Source organism: Phyllostomus discolor, chromosome 1, assembly GCF_004126475.2.
Source record: "Phyllostomus discolor isolate MPI-MPIP mPhyDis1 chromosome 1, mPhyDis1.pri.v3, whole genome shotgun sequence".
Classification (NCBI taxonomy): Eukaryota; Metazoa; Chordata; class Mammalia; order Chiroptera; family Phyllostomidae; genus Phyllostomus; species Phyllostomus discolor.
In genome coordinates, this window is record NC_040903.2 from 73,304,727 (window position 1) to 73,324,104 (window position 19,378).

General features: G+C 41.7%; 1 protein-coding gene across 13 annotated transcripts in view; it reads left to right on the top strand.

Annotated features, from left to right (window-relative positions):
- The window catches only part of CELF2 (CUGBP Elav-like family member 2), a 501,843-nt gene extending 483,316 nt beyond the window's left edge, over positions 1-18,527 (top strand). For 7 of the 13 annotated variants that reach the window (XM_036024602.1, XM_036024607.1, XM_036024625.1 and 4 more), the window contains 3 exons: positions 4,928-5,125; positions 9,678-9,821; positions 13,024-16,909. In XM_036024602.1, coding sequence (XP_035880495.1) covers positions 4,928-5,125; positions 9,678-9,821; positions 13,024-13,151 — 470 coding nt within the window. In that variant the 3' untranslated portion in view covers positions 13,152-16,909. Of the gene's footprint in view, positions 1-4,927; positions 5,126-9,677; positions 9,822-13,023 lie in introns of all 13 variants that reach the window. The other 6 variants (XM_036024620.1, XM_036024636.1, XM_036024632.1 and 3 more) reach the window with 4 other exon arrangements.
- The last annotated feature ends 851 nt before the right edge of the window (positions 18,528-19,378 follow it).

Sequence of the window (19,378 nt, forward strand, 5' to 3'; positions counted from 1 at the left end):
TGTTTCTAGTTTTAAATTACTACTACCAGAGAGTATCAACCAGCAAAATGTTTAATTAAGTCAAAAATCATGCTAAAACAAGAATATATTCTTTCTGATTTGGTGAATGTTTCCAGTTCGGGGCTGTTTAACAATGCCAGCAATGGCTAGCAGCTAATATTTACTTCTGTCCCAAGGAGACAGACACAAGGAGAAAACCTAACACAGGGTGGCCTCTTTCAGACCATTCTCCCTCAACATACATGGTGATGCTACCCGTCCTACCGAATAATTCTCAAAACAGGTCATCAAGAAAGTTACCTGGACAGAGGCAGCTCCTAAACTAGTTGACTCAGCTTCCATATCATTGATGTTTCCTGCCCCTCCCTCCCAGGAAGCACTGCTTGCTGCCAGGAGAGTTTTCTCGTTTACTGTATAGAGCCAACTCCTTTCCATGGAAAAAGGGGCCAAGAAGAAAGTAGGTGGATAGAATCCACAGTTAATTCTCAACTCATCTTAGTGTTAAGTTTACCTTCCTGCTACCCTAAAGTTTTGGTTAGTAGACAATTGGCTAAATTTAACTGAATCTGATCTCCTTTTCCTTCCTTCATACATTCATGAATGGAGGGGCTAAAAAAAAAAAATAGCACAGCACACTAAAGCTAAAAGTGGAAATTGTCCAGATCAGAAGGAATGTGGGTGAATCACTAACAGGGCTTTCGCTTACAGATCATTGAATGGTTCTTCAGGCATGTTTTTTATATTTGTATCTGAGCTAAGGTGAAAATATTTTTTGTAGATGTGTCCACCCAAGAGTGTAAATCTGATTTTGTGTGTTTAAGTATATTTTTCCTTGTTTAAGTGGCTTACCCATATAGTGCTTAAAATTATGGTGATCTGGATATAACCAGCCACAAATGCCTGGTGAATAAAAATATCTTTTGTAAAAAAGGAAAAAGAAAAAATGCTTTGGGCATATTGTGGCTTGTCAGTCTATTTACAGTGTGAAATGACTTTTAATCTGTACCATTGGAATATACAAAAGATATATGTAGTTAGATGTATACATAAGCACAGACAACCTCACACATACCTGTGACCATATTAACACCAGCATACATATGAATGTCCCATATGTACTATTCTAACTCACCTACCCTGGTTCCAGACATTTTGTATGTAAGTTCTCATTGTCAGCTTGCAGCTTAGAAGGATATGCTTCACCTACACCGGGGACACTTATCTCAGTAAACAGATTTCAAATCTGTGCCAATGCATTAGCACATTCTTCACTTTTACTCTTTTTATTTGGTAGACAACTTAGCAGAGTGGCTTGAAAGCAACTGTAGTTTGCTTGTGGTACTTGGCCTCTGCTTCTCCAGCTCAGTACCACCTTCATAGCAGCTGGAAAAAACTGTCAAGCTCATGTTTATGGGGGGTCCTTCTGTGTCATTTTCACAGAGCTAATCAGTAATCTCACAGTTCCTCAGGTCTCCATCAGATGAGAACTTCTGGAGAGCAATGAAGTTTAAAGTGCTTAGTAGTCGAGATACACACTAACTTTACTGACAGGCCATTTGCAAGGACCTTACCTTGTGGAGGTTTGACACACCTGACACTTTGTCCCAGCCTTCCGCATCCAGGTAGCTTTCATGGGAACCTGAATTAAATGGGGTGAAATGACTAAATCCATTTGGTCTTTTCAAAGCAAAGCCCTATTTGTTTAAGGGGTAAAGCATTTTACTCAACCTTCTTCAAGCCTGTTTCTTTTGTGCCAGGTTTTCAGATGTAATGACATACCAGCAGCAGAATTCACATGTTGTCTTTGATATAATTACAGAATAACATTAGTTAATCCACAGGAATAACTCTCACAGGTTGAAATCTTTTTTTGAAGCTCCTTCAAATTCTACCAGGCAATCAGTTACCTATCCTGCCATGGTTTTTGGCAAATACACCAGAATTTTCAGGATAGGTTTGGTTTTAAATATTCTCAATACACTTGTACTTGTTAGAATTTTTATCCTTATTTTTTGTCAAAAGGATGGTTATACCGTGGAGGAAAGCAAGGGCTGGAGAGGCCTGAGTAGTACACCCCTTTTACTTGGTGTCTCGTCCGCCTTCTCCCTGCCTGCCCCAGGCAGGTAAGGCCAGCCTGACTACCTCTCACACACATGGAACCAGCTGAAGCAAGCAGGACCCTTCAGAGCGCAGGTTTGCCCTGAGAGAGAGTCCAAAATCACAGCCAACCACTATAAAGTGTAAGTGGGACAAGTGTGAGGTGGTGGCTGAAACATCACTGGCTGGAGCTGTAAGCCACACAGGACCCCATTCCTGGAACATCTGTCCAGTGTCTCAGGAGCATGAAGTTCATTCTGCTTCTGTTTCAAAAGGGAAAAAAATGGCAAAAAAGGGAGAAAGAGAAGATCATTCACCGATCCTGGACAGTAAAAAGGGCCTGTCCCAGACGGGAAGGGAGTCAGGGCCACCAGCAGCTATGGCAGTTAAATACCACCTGTGTGTGAGCCCTCCTCTGGAGAAGCCAGGTAGCAGAGGCTGCAAATCACAGGACAGCTCTCCTTCACAGTCCTTACCCGGGAGGGCCTGAGAGCTCTGAGGCCCTTAGCAGACATGGCATCAAGGAGATGTAGTGCTTCCAACCATCCCATTGCTGTCCAGGGGATTCGGAGACATTCTTTGTGAGTGGAGCTCCTGGCTTCAGCCCCTCCTTGTCAGGCCACTGTGTTCCCCGTGGCTCTGTAGGCCGCGGAGCACACCTGGAACTATACGCTGCATGTGAGTGGAGTGGCAAGTCACTGCTCACTTTCCTCCTAGGATTTCTTCCCACACAGAACCCTCACTTTCCAGAGGGGAGCCCGTGGCATGACCATCTGTATCCCTAGCACCTATTAACGGCCTGACAAAAATGAAAGCAGCAACACTTAGCAACTGTGTTCTGCTCTTCCCCAGCTGTTTTACAACCTCCTCTCACTTCTCTGAGAAAAGAAACACTGGTGTTTCTTTGCACTCACACAAATATTGGGAGGTGAGAATGAAATAAGAAGATGAAACAAGGAAAAGAGAAGTTACTCCCCACCCCTTCAGCGGCTGTGTAGAATAATGGGGATGAGTAGAAAAGAGGCAGTGGGTTAATATGGTTGGTCGTCTCAGGGATTGTTTAATTAGGAGGACAAACTATGTCCAAGCTCTTTAACAGCACTTATTTGCCTGACCAAAAAAATTTGAGAGACTAGCCTCCTTCATAAGAAGAAACTTAAAGCAGAGTCAGCAGGACTTCTGCTGGCTAACCCCTTTTTAACTTTGTATTTCCAGGTGAGCCTGATTTCCTTTTTCAGTAGGCCTGTGCCCTTCTCCTGGCCTTCAGGCTCTCCTTGCATGCACTCGGCCCACCGCAGGCCTCTGTCAGAACATCACCCAGAGCCCAGTTCCGTCTTCTCAAGCCCACAGGAGCAGTACCAGACCTAAGACACTATGAGAGTCCTCTATTGTAAAGCAATAGTCTGATTCATATTTTGTATGTAGTTTTTCTTTTAAATCAAAGAGATGAAGTTGTCAAAATAACAAGCACTATGGAGAAAGCAAAACATTCTCCACCTCTGCTTCCCGAGGATGGCAAGGAGAAAAACACTGACAGGAGTGTTAAAGTGGCATAATTCCTAAGCATCCTTATCTCAGTTCTCTATCCCCTGCAGACTTCTTACCAACTTTTTTCAGTTAGTCATCTTTGCTATTTAATAGTCCTGATCAATAGCCCAAGCCCCTTTGGGACTTTCACTAATGTTTTCAGTAAGTTCTCCCAGAAACAGAGCTTTAAAAAAAAACATTTAATCATAAAAGGAACAATTATGATGTCACTTCTTCCATTTCCTGAGCTCATATGAAAGTTAACACTTTATAAAGTCTTGCTTGTTTTGACTTAGTATTCAGGGAAAATATGACACAATCAACAACCGTAATAGAGCAGAAGAGCAGCCAGGATACAAGCAGAAAAAATGAAAAAAGTATGCTGGCAAACATCCAGTTCACATCAGCGAAGAGCTGAGACCCAGCTCGTCAAAACGGGTGTCAGCTTCAGTTAACTGGAAAACACGACACAGAGCTCGCCCATTGGCAAAAACCCCAGTTACAAGGGCACTGATTAATATTCGTGTGTGTGTCTGCCTGTCTGTCTAAGCATCTAACTATTTGCTGCTGAAAACAAATGGCCCCATTCCATGTGTAGCCTTTCATAGTGAATAAGCAACTTCAGTCTCTGCAGTTAGGGGAAGGGTCCACATTTTTTCTTGTGCCTTAACTCTTCATCAGCTAAAGGCTATTCCTAAGCTCCTAGTCCTGGCAGCTTTCTTCTGTTTAGTAGAGCCGGTTAGTGGGACTGCCGATTCACTGGGCTATTGAGTGTAGAGCATGACGTGTCTGCCATTTCCTCATCAGACAGCTTACAGGAGAGAAGCTTTATGTTTTCCTTTCCACCTCAACTGCTCAGGTCCTCCAAGAACCCAGTAAATGGATTTAAGTGTACAGATGGTACAGGGCTCTCCCAGTGATGTTTTTTACCCGCTTCTAAGCTCTAAGAAGCAATGGAAGGCTTTTATTTCAAAAGGCTAACCCTAGTACTTGCCAGTAGCACGCTGCATGGAATGAAGACATACTGTCTAACTGTAGCACCTCAGTGAGTGTTGGTCGCTGGCCTAGGAAGTGAGGGTTCTCATCGCTCAAGGGGTTCTTCGGTTTGCTGCTGTCTGTATTTTTATCATGATTGTCAGTATGACTTCATAGTTTCATTCTAAGTTCATGTTGCTTTCATCGGTACGCTAGCTGCATGCACTTGCTATCTGTTGTACTTGTGTCAAATGATTCTCTAACTTCCTTTGGAAAGCACTAATGAAAAGTGCTGTTTCTCTTCTCTATTGTTGGGTTTTTTGTAAAGTTGCTCAAATGCTCTCAGGTATGGCGGCTCTGAATGGAGGACTTGGCGCCACGGGCTTGACGAATGGCACCGCGGGCACCATGGACGCCCTCACCCAGGCCTACTCAGGGATTCAGCAGTATGCGGCAGCGGCACTGCCCACTCTGTACAGCCAGAGCTTGCTGCAGCAGCAGAGCGCGGCGGGCAGCCAGAAGGAAGGTACGTGCCGCCCTCGGCCCGGCGCTCCTGCTGTGGCCGGCCTGACGGGCACCTTTCACCTTCAGAGCTACTTTTCATAACACCTAGACTGAGCTCGAAAGCAATCGTTTTATTTCTAGTATTCGTGATTTTTCATTGAGAAACCCAATAATCTTAAACCATTTGATTCTATCTTTCCTGTTCAGATTTATATTTCTTTTATCTTTTGATTTAATTTTTCAGCTACCTCTTAAGGTGGATTTCTTACCCACTATGTGTTTATACACAATCGCTTAGTAATTGCTGCCATCAAAACATTTCTAGGGCCCTGGCTGGCATAGCTCAGTGGATTGAGTGCAGACTGTGAACCAAAGTGTCGCCAGTTCGATTCCCAGTCAGGGCACATGCCTGGGTTGCGGACCAGGACCCCAGTGGGGGCCACATGAGAGGCAACCACACACTGATACTTCTCTCCCTCTCTTTCTCCCTGCCTTCCCCTCTCTATAAATAAATAAATAAATAAATTTTTAAAGAATTTCTAGGAACCCCCTTCTTTCTCCCAAATCAGCATTATTTCTCTTCTCACACTGCAGCTCCTCCTCAGTAGGAGGGAGGAAGTGTCCTGTCCCTGTGGGTGAAGCGCTCTGTCCAGCCAGTCCCAGGTTGCACAGAGCCCATGCCGCGCTGTGACAATGGCCTGCCTCTTAGCAGGTGCTGGTTTCCAGGTTCATAATAAATCTACCCTTAGGATCGACTCTGTCTTTAACTGGGGGTTCTGGGGAGCAGCAAATAAGTGATTGATCGCACTGCTGCTCTGCCGGTAAAGCAAAATGAATGTCAGGAAGTTAAAGTTCAGAATAAATTAAAGCTAATTATAAATTAGTTAATGAACTAGTCAAAATAGGAAGACTTGTCTCTTTTTCTCTCTTCCTTTGGCGGCTTCTTCCTTAATTGAAGCTGCTTTAAAAGCAGAATCTTCAACATGGTTTTGATTCCCTCTCTGGCTCGTTAAGAATATGGGATAAGAAGCCAGAACGGGGACGTGCTGTTGAAGAGTTTTGCTTGATTTCTTTCTCTTCTCCTTTACCCTCACCCTGTAATTCCAAACTGTTTTTGTCTAAATACTTTGACTTTAAATGTATTCTATAAAGAAATAGAATAGTTTTACTTTACAGAGTTGTGAATTTAAAAGGGGACACAGCTTTAAAGATACTAATGTGTTTAAAAAAAAAGGCTTTTTTCTGTTTGTAAAAATCAGAGACTGTTTAAAATAGAAGCTATGTGAAAATCTATTCATTATTTCAGCTTTCTCTTCACTCTCGGTTGTGACACTCTACATGTTTTAAACACACACAACGGTTCAGACGACAGTTCCCCCAGGCGTGTGGAGATACAGTGTCATAAATACACAACTCCACAAAAGCCTGCTTTGAGGTCCCTTTGTCTGGAGTCTGACTACAGTTAGGTGACAAATGAGAGCAGCAGGAGGGTCCTTGTAAGGTAATGACTTCCTCAGAAGGGACCCTACAGCCAGTTCCCCCACTTGCGCCTTACCGCCCTCTCCATTATCCAGCAGCATCCCACAGCAAGCTGCAGAGCCTGTGTTGCTGGGAAAATGTCCGCAGAAGACTCAAAATGTAGTGCTTTATGCAGAGGCTGGGCCTGGAAACACCATTTTCTTGAGCTGCTTTACTCCAGCCCACAGCCCTAAACTTAGTCCCTGCCTTGGGTTTTCGGGATTGCTTGTGCAGTAACTAGCCTTCTGGGATTAGTTAGTATAAAACAGTTTGAAATGACAGTCACCAACTCCAGATTATGTGTATTTAGGTATGCAGGCTACCAGTAGCTTGGTGTGGGGTTTCTTTGTTGTTTTTAATCACATCTCACTTTCTCATACCCCCTTCTCATCCAGTTAACATGAGTTCAAGAAATGTAAACCATCTTACTATTAGTTGAACTAAAATAATGTAAAAGGCAGGTTATACTGGGAAAGAAAAAAATCTCAAAATCTCATAATGAACTGTATCGAATAGAGTTTTAGATTTGCCGCTTCATAGTTCCGTCCTTCATCAGTCGAAAGAGGTGAAATTCAGCGTGACACATTTAGTCACGTGCCCTGGGTGTATTACCCCACAGGAACATGAGCCAGTCTGGCTTTGTAAAGCATATGGTTTCAAATCTTCTGAAGGGTTATGGCATCCGGACTGATCCAAATCCAGAAAAGTCGACCACCTTGCCTGCCTACGTTCTCTCTGGCCCCTTCCACACCTCCCCTCGTCCCATGTTTGCAGGAGGCAGGTCACACACACACAAGCAGGAAGAGCCTCTGACACCCAACGGGAAGCCGGCAGTCTGATGCAGACACCCCCAGTGCCCTGTTAGAAATACAAAATATGAATGCCAACCAGCTGAGACCAACAATACAACAGACTTCTAACAACTTAAAATAACGTGTACTGGGAGAAATCTGAGGAATGTGTGATCTGTCAGCCAGCTTTTAAAGGGAAAGGTGAGGCAGATAGGTGGAACTCTCAAAACAATTTTTACTTTTTACTGTTGGCATCTATGGCAGTAGCCACCTGCCTTCACACAAGGGAGGTTTTCCGTGTTGGGTCAACTTTTTTCATTTGGGTGTTAACAGTTGGTGGTTTGCAAAATCAAACTATTTGATGGAGATGGGAAAATGGGTCTATAGTAGGAGATGGTGGCATTTTTCCTGGAAAAATGATGACTAAGAGCACAAAGCCTCCTTGGGTTTTCCCGTCTTCATATTTTCTTGGTCCCCACCTGGCAGGGATATAGTCCGAATATAGAGCAGTCGGGAATGCCAGGATTACCCAGGCATAGGCAGTAAATTTGCATTTCTCCCCCCCCCCCCCCCGCCCCAGTTTCAGGAGCTAACACAACTTCACGATTCAGATTGGGTGCCATCCGTCCTCATCTGTAAGTTCGGATCTTTTATCTGAAAGGAGTGTTGAATCTGGACAGCGCTGGGCATGCCCAGGATACAGACTGCAGGGGAGGGCATGGCACAGCACACCGAGAACACCCATTTCCAGCGTTTGGGGTTTATATCTACTCATAGTTTGCACTTCTAAGAATTTTTTTAAGCCAGGAACTATTTTGGGGATCAAAGCCTGCAGCTGTATCCCTTCAAACACAGACTGCCTCTGCGTCAGACGTGGCATGTCCATGGAAACTGAGCGATCTGGAAAGGTCACGTGGTCGCGTTGACACTTAAGGAAGAAACACTTTGTCTCTGGCTTCAGAAATTTGCCTCAAGAAGTGTTCCTTGTGAAAAGCCCCATTCATTAGAACATTTCTTTTATGATTTTTTTTGTAGAACGTAACTGGTTTAACTTTTCTTTGCAAAGATATTCATCGCTTTTATTTGTATAAAGCTATTTATACCCCATTTATATTTTTCTTTGACCCACTCCCGTGGACTCCCACCCTCTGCAGCTTATCCTCAGGGGCTTCCAGTCCTGGTTCCTCCTGTGAGTGCCAGTTAAGGTTCCACATACCAGCTGCAGAGGTTACTTCGCCGATTTTATCTCCCTTCCCTCCCAGATACCATGCCCAGAACACAGGACATCCCAGAGGCATCCCACCCTCAGGCCTCTCCAGAACCACCTGGGAAAGATTGTGCAACTAGTCCTAGCACCCTTTGACCTGGAAAGCATCCTTGCCTGTTATGTATTAGAAGATGATTACCTTCCATCAGGTCATTTGGATTTCCACCTTTCTCTATTTTTTGCTTCCTTCAGATAGTTCTTGTGCAGGTGGCTAGAGAGGAGGGAGAATGAAATGGAAAGGAACTTAGGAGAACTTACCTCTCTGACCATTGTAGCTCAGATCTTCCTCACTCCGTCCGTGTTTGCTGTATTCCTAGAAAGTGATGGGTAACAGTAAAGAGCGTGAGTCTCTGACTAGCCGCTGCATCACATGTCTTCGTTTCCAAGGCCAATTCCCAGTGGTATATATTCCTGTTACAGTTGTAAAAGTCTACCTACCTAGTTTTTCCTGTCTTGACTCATTGCCAGTCATTTCTAATAAAGATGATTATTAGACTGTGTGTTAAGAGATTTGGCAAATCAAAACTGGATGGATAATTAGGTAAATGATTAAGAAACCCAAGCAGCATTACTGTTATATCCATTACTCTCAATTGCTGCAATTTGCTTAGAATGCACAGGACACACTCTCCTCTGAGACACACTGTATACGTACCGGAAAACACGGCCACCCAGGCAAACCCGTGCCTGCATTCTCCTCCCCTCTCTGTCCTGTGACCGCCACCCATGAAGAGATTGAAATATTGCTCCTGTGCAGAGAGCAGATGTGGCCCACAGAAAACTATCAGTGAAAAGGAAGCCATTCTTAACCAGTGTTTCCGAGAAAATGATGAAAGCCTCAAGCATGTTTGCTTTCCTGAAAGACAAATTGGCACATGGCATTTTATCCTTCTGTTTTCTCCACTTTCGGCGTGAGGGAAAGCCAAATGCTTAGCCTGTTGTTAAAGCATTCCTAAGAAGTGAAGAATACCTTACTCTGGTTTTTGTTTCCTCTTTAGGTCCAGAGGGTGCAAACCTCTTTATTTACCACCTTCCACAGGAGTTTGGAGACCAGGACATTCTGCAGATGTTCATGCCTTTTGGAAATGTTATCTCTGCTAAAGTCTTCATTGACAAACAGACCAATCTGAGCAAGTGTTTTGGTATGCAACAGAAACCAAGCTAGAATGTTACAGCACGTCCCCCACTGAGGAGCCATGGGGAGGAAGATGTAAATGGCAAACACTTTAGAAGTCAGGACAGGGCCGTCCCTGTGTAGTGGTGTTTCCTGGTTCTCTGGATCCATAGGAGCAGACTGGGCAACGTTGTTTAATAAAAAAAAATTAAGGGAAGGGGCTGCAGAAAAAGGAAGGATCTGGGAAATAAAACCAGTTGCCCATACATTAGGTAATGCTGTATGCTATACAGTGGACACCTGTTGCTACATATGTCTGCCACTGGGTCATTGTAGAGCAACAGTAGTTCCTTTAAATCTCATAGACTGGACCACAAACTGTAGCAGATGGGAATGCAGTTAATGAACTGTAGTGTAGGCTGTCCTGATACAGAGTGGCACTGACACCCCTTTACCACTAATTCCTCACCCTGCCAGGTTCAGTGTGACTGAGCCACTGTGGATGCGGGTGACACACTGAACTGGGGCCCACTGCTCAGCATCTCCATACACTGCACTCGAGTGCACACATCTTCCCAGTAGAGGGGAGGTCGGACCACCCACCACATTGCAGTTCCAGGAGCACAGGGATGGCTGGTTAATATCTCATGGTCACACAAAGCACCACACTGTGCTGGGAGCTAGAAGTTGGGTGGACAGGACCTGCAAGGACTGCCTGAGTGGCTGTACAGCACAGAGGGGCAGGTCTTCTGGGAACATGGGAAACCCAGCTGCTCAGCGGCCTGAGCTGTTATGCCCTCCTTCCTCAAGCAGCCCAGACTTTGCCTCCCTAGGCCTTTCTCTGCTCCGAGAGAATAAGACAAGCTCATGGCGTGCACTAATGTTTTACACCAAGGGGAGAGCATTCATTATTGCTTGTTTTATTTTTTTCAAGCCCTTCTAGTCCCCAGAGTAGTTTAGAGGCAGAATGTTCAGAGTATATATTACTCACTTGACAAGTTCTGGCCCAGTTTGAGAAAGGACAGTTGCTTGAGTCACCCCTCCAGTTTACTAACGCATGTTGGTAGTAGGTATTACGAATAGCATAAAACAAAATAAAGTAGAATACATATGGGCCAGAGGAAATACAAATAGAACTGCACGATGTAAAGTAAAACATCAAAGGTAGGGTGGTGCTCAGCCAAAAATTCAAACTTAGTATCTGGCTGACTGTTAATAGGCAACCAGGATGTTTTGGCTTCTGAAGCTTCATTATCATAACGTCTAACTTCTGTGCTACTGCCCAGGAAGGTCTGAAGCTTCTGCTGTTAGGGGAATTAGTACATCAACGATTTAAGTCACTGTTTTTACCCAGTGGAAAGGCTGTCGGCCTGAACCCATTACTCTGTAGCTACCGCTGCAGCAAGTCCATCAAGCCCCATGTAATGGTTCAGAAGAGAGAAAAGTGGAGTTGGTTGTTATATAAGGTGTGTGTGTTTCAGTACGAGCCTACCTTTGGGAGCTTCCCTGAACAGGTTTTAAGCCAGACTTTTATATTGCTCATTGCCAAACAATGTCCTGGGCTGATCTGGAGATTGGAAAAGGATTGAGCTTCATGGTTGGATTTTTCAGAAAGTATTGCTTTTAAAAGAGTACATATCAGCCCACAGGCTACTTAACCAATGTGTTCATAATAACTCAAGTTACAGCTATGAGTATCAGCAGACACTTTAGTTTAGTGGACAGTGTTTTCGATTTTTATAAAAGCCATTGCCTCCCATACCAAGGTTTCTCAGTGAGAGTTTAACTCCTTGGGGGCCCAGGTTCTCAGTCATAGGGTAATGACCCCATTCTTTTGTTCTAGCCTCTTGGCCAGGTTTTGTAATCCATTGCACTCTTGACCCATTTCCGCTCATTAATCGCCTTGCTACTTCTGGATGAAAACCCACAGGGGAAAGGATAAAGTCTGAGCAAATATCTTAGCTTCAAGATCACATTTATCCACAATTAGATTTCAAAAAACGTAAACCACTGTTTTGCAATAGAGCCTGACTATGAGAAACCTTCTACTGTATACTCATGTTTATCAGCTGAGAACTCTGCTAAAGGTATATTCATGTCCTTTTCTTCCTCCTCTAGTTTATAAAGGAATTTTCTCTTTAACTTTAAACTTTAATAGTAGATATATGGAGAAGCTTAATATAAAACCTTCTAAACAGCTGATGTTCAGGACTGAAAGGCAACTAGTATAATAGCTTCCTTTCACTACCAAAAGTAAGTAGGGACTGCACAAGCTCAGCACTTTTGCATTGACATTGCAACAACACCACCCCCTGCCTGTCTCACCCTCTGGTGAGAACAAATACATGATCAGAATTCTGTTTCTTGGTCTTTGCAGAGCATTATCAGTTCTTTTTCAAAAGCATGCCCTCCCTATCTTTTTTAGTGGTGAGTATTGGAATAGAGAAGGACACTGGGAACTCTGTTAGGACCGTTAAGCCCTGAGCTGTTTAGACTGTATATTCCCCAAGACTCTTGGGACTACGAAAGTAGCAATTTCCATTCTGTTGCATTCAGTGGAGCTTTGAAAATGGAAGTTCAGGTAAGGAAAAAGGCCCAACATTTCCCCTGCAACCCTAGATGCCTCTCAATAATAACTCTAAAGTGTTCAAAATCAAGTGTAAATTATTCTAGAGTTAATTCACTGACCCCATCCTAGAGCGTGGGCTCTGTGAGATAGAGAATGAAAGGTGGGGGAGTCTCGGGCAGCACACCGAGTTAAGCCGTCCTGTCCTTAGTTATCCTGCCCCTTCAGTTCAACCTACTTGGGATACATGAGCCTCTGGGGGCCCTTTCAGCCCTGCATATTTATCCACCACTTATCTGAGCAGCGTTTACCACGTATCTGGGGTTCTTGCAGAAACATTCTAAGGGACTTGAAACACAAGTGGATTTTGACTGACATCAATAAGCAAAGAGACAGAATTGACTCAAACAACTGAGTTGGAGATTTTAGCTTTCTGCAAAGGGGTTTTCTTGTCAAACCCAATTACCTGTCTGGCCAGCCTTTTCACTGCTGCTCAGCAGACATTCCCATTGTGGCCCCTAAAATGTGCCCTATTTGTCCGTGGCATCGGCACATGTACTCACCATTTGCAGTTACACTGTCCGGGGCCAGGGGACCCGGCCCCCTTCTCTCTGCACTGCCTCTCCATCTTGATTCCTGCCTTCCTTCCCTTTCTGTTTTCCAGGTTTTGTTAGCTATGACAATCCAGTGTCTGCACAAGCTGCTATCCAGGCTATGAACGGCTTTCAGATTGGCATGAAACGCTTGAAGGTCCAGCTGAAGCGCTCCAAAAACGACAGCAAACCTTACTGATCCTAACCCCAGAGGCTCCCTGCTTTGTTTTAGCTTTCTTAGGGTAAGTCCCACGAGCCAGCCTGTTCTCAACAGGAAAGGCAGAGGAGGACCACATTGCCAACTTTTACCAAGAGAGACGGTTATTTTTACAATAAGGCCTCCATTTCCCCCTCCCACCCTTCACCTAGTTCGCCATATTTAAAACTTGGGCTACCTTGTTTCTATCGAGTAAACTCCTCCAGTTGTGCCACTGTATTCTTTGTTTTGCGATTTGAATCTCCTTTTACCTTTTCTGTTTTTTTGTTTGTTTTTTTGCTTTTTTAAAGGAAAACATACACAAATAAATGACATCTTGACAATTTAAAAGGCAAACAAAGGCTAATGTGCAATTCTAACTCAGAGACCCCCCTGGTGCCCTGAGAGCACTGCCTGGAGAACTCACCCCTCCTGTCCTGTTCACCCCTAGGAGGGCGCCAGCTGTTTAGAGGTCAAGGTGGTGGCCTAGAGCAAGAGAAAAGCCAGGAGAAGCACTTAAAACAATACAAACGTCTTTCCACTACATTTGGTTTGTTTTAATAAGTAGGATTTTATTTTAGGGTTCAAAGCAACATGACATTTATTACTGGTTGTCTATTTTGTTACTGTTTTATTTTAGTTCTTAGAAAGGATTAATGTAAAAAAAGATTTAGAGATCTGTTTCTTAAAGCTACAGGGTTTAAAAATAAAATAAAAATGAATGAAAATACTTGATGTTTCTTGAAAGATAAATTTAATAATAAATAATACATAAATAATACATAAATAAAAAAGAAAGCCACAGGCCTGTAAATTTTATTTGTAAAAAAAGCATTTCTATTTTTGTACAAAATTTTTACTGCCTCAGAAATAATGGAAGTTATTTATTGCCTATTGTTAACTTATTGGGTACCTAAAGAGCAGCTCTCTGTGCTAGCTAGATCCTTCTGAAGTAGTCTCTACAGGAATCGTTCTAGGAATGGGCTTTTTTTCACCGTTGGACCCTAGGCCTAAATTTCATGCTTTATCCTCTCGTTGTTTGTATCTGTCTGATTATTTTGTTCGTAACTTCCATTATCTAGTTTACAGTTCAGTTGTCTGACTTTCCCCTTGTCACATTCGTTGAAAACTGGATCCTCCCCTGTCCCTTGCCAGCCCCTCACCCCAAAACACCAGGAATCCATCCCCTCTCCCTCTCCGGATGGATTCTCTTGGGGTTCCATTGTGCTGTGGATAAAGGTTGTAAGAAATGCAAATTATGTGGATGGCTCGTAGACTCCCCAGTGACCTAAGATTTGCATTAGTTTTTCTCCTGCACCCTTAAGAGTGATTTTGTTGCTGCTGCGTAGATTCTGTGTAACTTTTTACTCTCCCTTGTTTTCTCCCTAGACATCTTCATGCCCGTTAGTTCACCGTTTGCCTAGCATGTCCCTGTGGCGTCTCAAAAAAAGTTTCATCGTCCCGTCATTGTTTCTGATGTCTTTCTGACCTCACATCATATTTGGTTCTCCTACTGACCTTTGATCTAGTTTGACCTTTGAAATTTGCATGTGACCTCATCTAGCTATGAATTCTGGGAAGTCAATGTGAAAAACATTGCTGCATTCATGCAAGACTGAAATTTATTATTAGAAAAATTAATTATAGTAAAAAAACCTGTGGCAAAATGTTTCTTTCTTATTTTTTTTCTTTTCATAAAACAGACTTGAAAGTATTATACAGGGATTGGCATTCTTCCCGGTCACTGGTAACAATAGCAATATGTGTCCAGGGACACAGAATGTTGGTTTCTAACAGACTACTTCCAAAAACAGTTTGAGAAAAAAACTGTCTGATTTTAAGTCTCTAGAGGTCTGTAATAGTTTTTACATTTTTCAGGCAGTGTAAAGTTTTTTGATAAGGCCATTTTAGGTGGCTCACTTTCTCATTAAGATATATATATAGAACCACTTTTTGTAGATTAGTATAAGAAAAATATTTACCCTGTTTTGGGGCAAATGCTACCTATTTGTGTCACCTTTTGCTGAACTGACTCACAGTTAGACAATCCATGGTTTAATGCACATGAAATTACCTATATTTTATACTGTTTCAATGTACAGGAGAAAGGTTACTGTAAACTGTGTTGCGTTGGTGCTTCTGTGAATTAAGTTGTGGTTTCATCATGAGTCTTATGGTCTTAATGTTCTTTGTTGATAAGACAAGTTTAGAATTGGTTTACTTAAAAAAGAATTTCAAAAAAGTTGTTTGCTTAAAAAATATTTCATGTGAGGGGGAAAAAAAAATCTATTCCAGAATAAGTTTTGTGTTGGCTTGTAAAGCATTGATGTCATTTTTTTTTTATTGTGGACTATTTAGATGTGTTTGTGTTCAGCAAAATGTGATTTTTTTTTCTTTTAAAGAAAAAAGTGAAAATATATAGTGCCAAATTCCAAAGGTACTTCCTTCCTAGAGCTTCAGTGTGTTTCTTGTGAGAAGTAATTTGATAACATGGGTATTTTATTATGTGTTTTGTATAAATCCCTGATATTTAAAAAACAAAAAACAAAAAAAGAGGTTAAAAAGTTTGTTAACTTGCTATCCTGTGGTCTTGTTGCCTGAAATTGTTATTGTTTGTTATTTCTCTATGATGTTTTTTGTAAGACATTGTACAAGTGCCCATGTCTCACTTTTTTAATCGCTCTGCACATCCGTGCTGTGACGGCAGCCTCACCGTGTATTTTCTTCATAATATATGGAAACCTCTAAGGTGAGAAAGTTTTGAACTTTTAACCCTTTCTACCCAGAGCTATCTGGAATGTTGATAACTTTTATACTGTCATCATTTTGCTTTGTTTTGGGTGTTCTGATTTGGATTTTTTCCCCTGCATATATCTTCTCTGAGTTGTTTTTTGTCTTTACTACTTTTTTATCCTTTGGTTGAGATCCAAAAGAAAAAAATCCACAAGGCAAATCTGAAAGAAAAATATGTATGTCTTTTAACCCTTTCTGCTTTTTTCCCCTACATTTTAACATTTGATTATTTCTGTTCATTTTTTGAAAAAAAGATTCTTAATGTGCTGCTGGGATTCCTTCTGTTTAAAAACAGTTTATTAAATAAACCTTCTGAGAGGGATGGTAGATAGATTCAGCACCTAAATAAATCTTAGATTCTGTATGCTTTTGAGATCAGATGTAGTAGTATGTTCCAGTTTAGAATATTTCCATATAACTTCCTGTTAAGTGACATGGTAATGGGTAGTCTTTTGAGGTATTTTTGCTTTTGTATTTTAAATATTCCTAATTAATATTTCTAATCAGCCATTGTGCTGGGGATCTCTCTGACCCCGTGGATACCTCTGAATACCAAGGTGTCTGGTGGTAGCTGATAGTCTTTTCCCTAGCTTTTTTTTAATTCAATGCATGTACTGACCATAGAAGGAAAACTCAGTTCTTTATCCAAGTCTCTGACCAAATAATTAGCACCAGTTCCTGCTGCCACTTTTTAAAGTGCCATATTACTTTGACTTTGACTTCACGTGAACAGATCTCTTGCTGTCCTGACAAGTCCCCACGTCGTCATTGCAGCCCCAACAAAAACTCCTGCCTTCCAGAAAGCAGACCCCGAAAGCTTCTCTGTCTCGAACGGAGTTCAGAAACTACTGGCTCCCTTTCCTTCCTCCTTGTCCCACTTACCAGCCCACTTGGTTTAATGTGTGTGTGGATGTGATAGCCCTGGGATGGAAAGGACTAGCCTCTAATAATGCAAAAAAAAAAAAAAAGTTCCCTTCTTATGGCACATGCACTTATAATGAAATGATTTGTATTATCCTCACATGTGTTTACTACTGCTGGGGCCTTCCTTCATCCTTTGAGGGCTATTTTGTACTTCCTGCAGCAATCCGCTGAAACAAAAGTTACCACACATGTCTCTCTCATATGTAGTATGTGGTGGTGTGTAGATACATACATAGGAACACGAGAGAACACCATTTGAGTTATTTAGACTGTTTCATTCTTCATTTACCTATCTCTACACAGATCTCAAAAAACAATGTTTTCTGATTTCTTCACTGAAGCGAGCTGCCCTCCTCCTGCCCTCTTCCTTTCACCCACTGCATCTCCCCCAGAGGGACTGAGTGCAGTTGACAGGGGGCTCAGGGTGGACACTTTAATTTGAGTGTTTCTTATTTTGCAGGCAACCAAGACACATGTAGGGGGAAAGTCCATTCTTTCTGGGGTTGGCTTGTTTGGGGTTTTTTGGGCATGTTTCATTGTTAAGAAGATAACCCTCCTCAGAGACAATTTGTCCTTTTAGTCACTTTATCTTTTAATATCAAAAGGAAAAAGCTGCAAGGGTGTGAGGGCCTGTGCTGGAAGAGAAAACACAGGGAAACTGCTTTTTTTAAATCAAGTGTAGAGAACAGTCATTTTTAAACTAAATTAGAGAATTGTGATAAAATGACAGTCCTCAAGGCGAAACAAGTTCATCTTTCTTTCACCATAGGGGTTCTAGTTCTTTGGCTTGTGCTACTCTGGACTCATTTTACTGTTTGTTTTTATTATTATCTTAAGTGCTAATTAACACGAAGAAATAAAATTTTAAAAAAAAACCTGTAGTTTCATTACCTTTTTGAATAATGTCATACAAAAAATGTATTTGTGTTTTTCTGTGCTGTGAGAATTGTTGTAGATTAATAATATCATTTTGTTTAGAATTATAAAATAGTTTTTAAATATTGTCTGAGAAAAGCCAAAGTTCCTGCAACCTAGTGGAAACTGTAAGACCACTGAGTATTGTTTGTGTTATTGATGCATTTGGATTTTGTTGTTTGATGGAATTTGAGCCAAAAAATAACAATAATAATAATGCAGGCTTTCCTATTTCTACAACTGATTGTACTTATTATGCATTTTGTACCAGTGGAACTTTTTATACTGGAGATTAAAAAAAATGGAAATTTTTGTGGCTTACTCTAGTGGGCCCCCTGACAATGACTGATTTCAAGTTTGATTTCTGGTTGATAGAAAGAAAGTTGCTTTTCTTTTGAGAATTAAAAACTTTGGCTTGATTTCTTTTTTTCCCTTTGCTTATATCTAGCATTAGAATTTTGTCTTAAAATACAGCGGTAAGTTTCACTTTTTATTCTGTATTGTGCAGTTACACAATAAGGTAATTAGATTTAGAAGTACTCAAGTCACTTTAAGTGGATAAATGTATTAGTTAAAACTTTAGGGGTTTGCTTTTTTGCTGTTTAGATCAAAGTTTTTTCTGATTCTTCCGTCCTCATTGTGAACATAATTGTGTAGTTGAAACAGTCAAACTTATTTTTGTAACGTATGTTATTGTGTGATGCAGTTTTTTGCTTCTGTCTCCAATATTAAACCATTTTCCTAATACTTGTTTCTCTCTCTGCGTGTTGTATTGTTGGTAGTCATTATGTGTTGGTGATACATCTACACACCTCACTGTTTCACGTATCTGTTTTTTTCCTATATGTCGTGTAAAAAGATACAGTCGATTCCACCTAAGTGAATATCTGATTTGGAGGAAGGGGAGACTGCACACCAGCCACCTCTGATTTATGTACAACAGCCCATTTTAACCACTGCTTCCATTTTCGTGATTCACCTAAATAACTGCAGACAGAGCTGGGTTTGCCAAGACCTTTTATGGTCTTTGGGCCAAACTGGGAAACTTCGCCTTCTCTTCTATCCTCTTCTGACCTCTCTCCACTCTCCTCTGCCATGGGTGTATGTATGCAGTTCTTAACATTCATTTAAAACTGCTGCTGCTTTGCTGAATAAGCTTAAGAAACTTAAGAGGAGAAGCAGCAGAACTTCTGTGTACACCCACAAGTCCAAAGGCATAACACTACAGTCATACTCTTCTTAGAAACTAATCATCATCACATATTAAAAAGGTGAATTCTCGAGGGCAGAAGAAATAAACTTACCTGGTGAATAGAAGATGTGAAAAAGGTTAAGTCTATGTGTTCCCATCAACCAAGAGAGAAACATAGAAAAGTCATTTAAATTTTATGTATTTTAAGAGCCAAATGAATCCAGGAGCAACTTTAATTATTAAAAATAATGAAAGAGAAAAGAAATATATCCAAGTGTTCAAATGGAAGCTCAGCTCAGTCAGGTGGGGTCGAAGGGGGAGGAGGTAAAGTTTCTCATGCTTAGTCTTCATAATCTATGCTCCATTTCCAAATGAAAGCCAAGGATACCCTATGGAATCCACACAC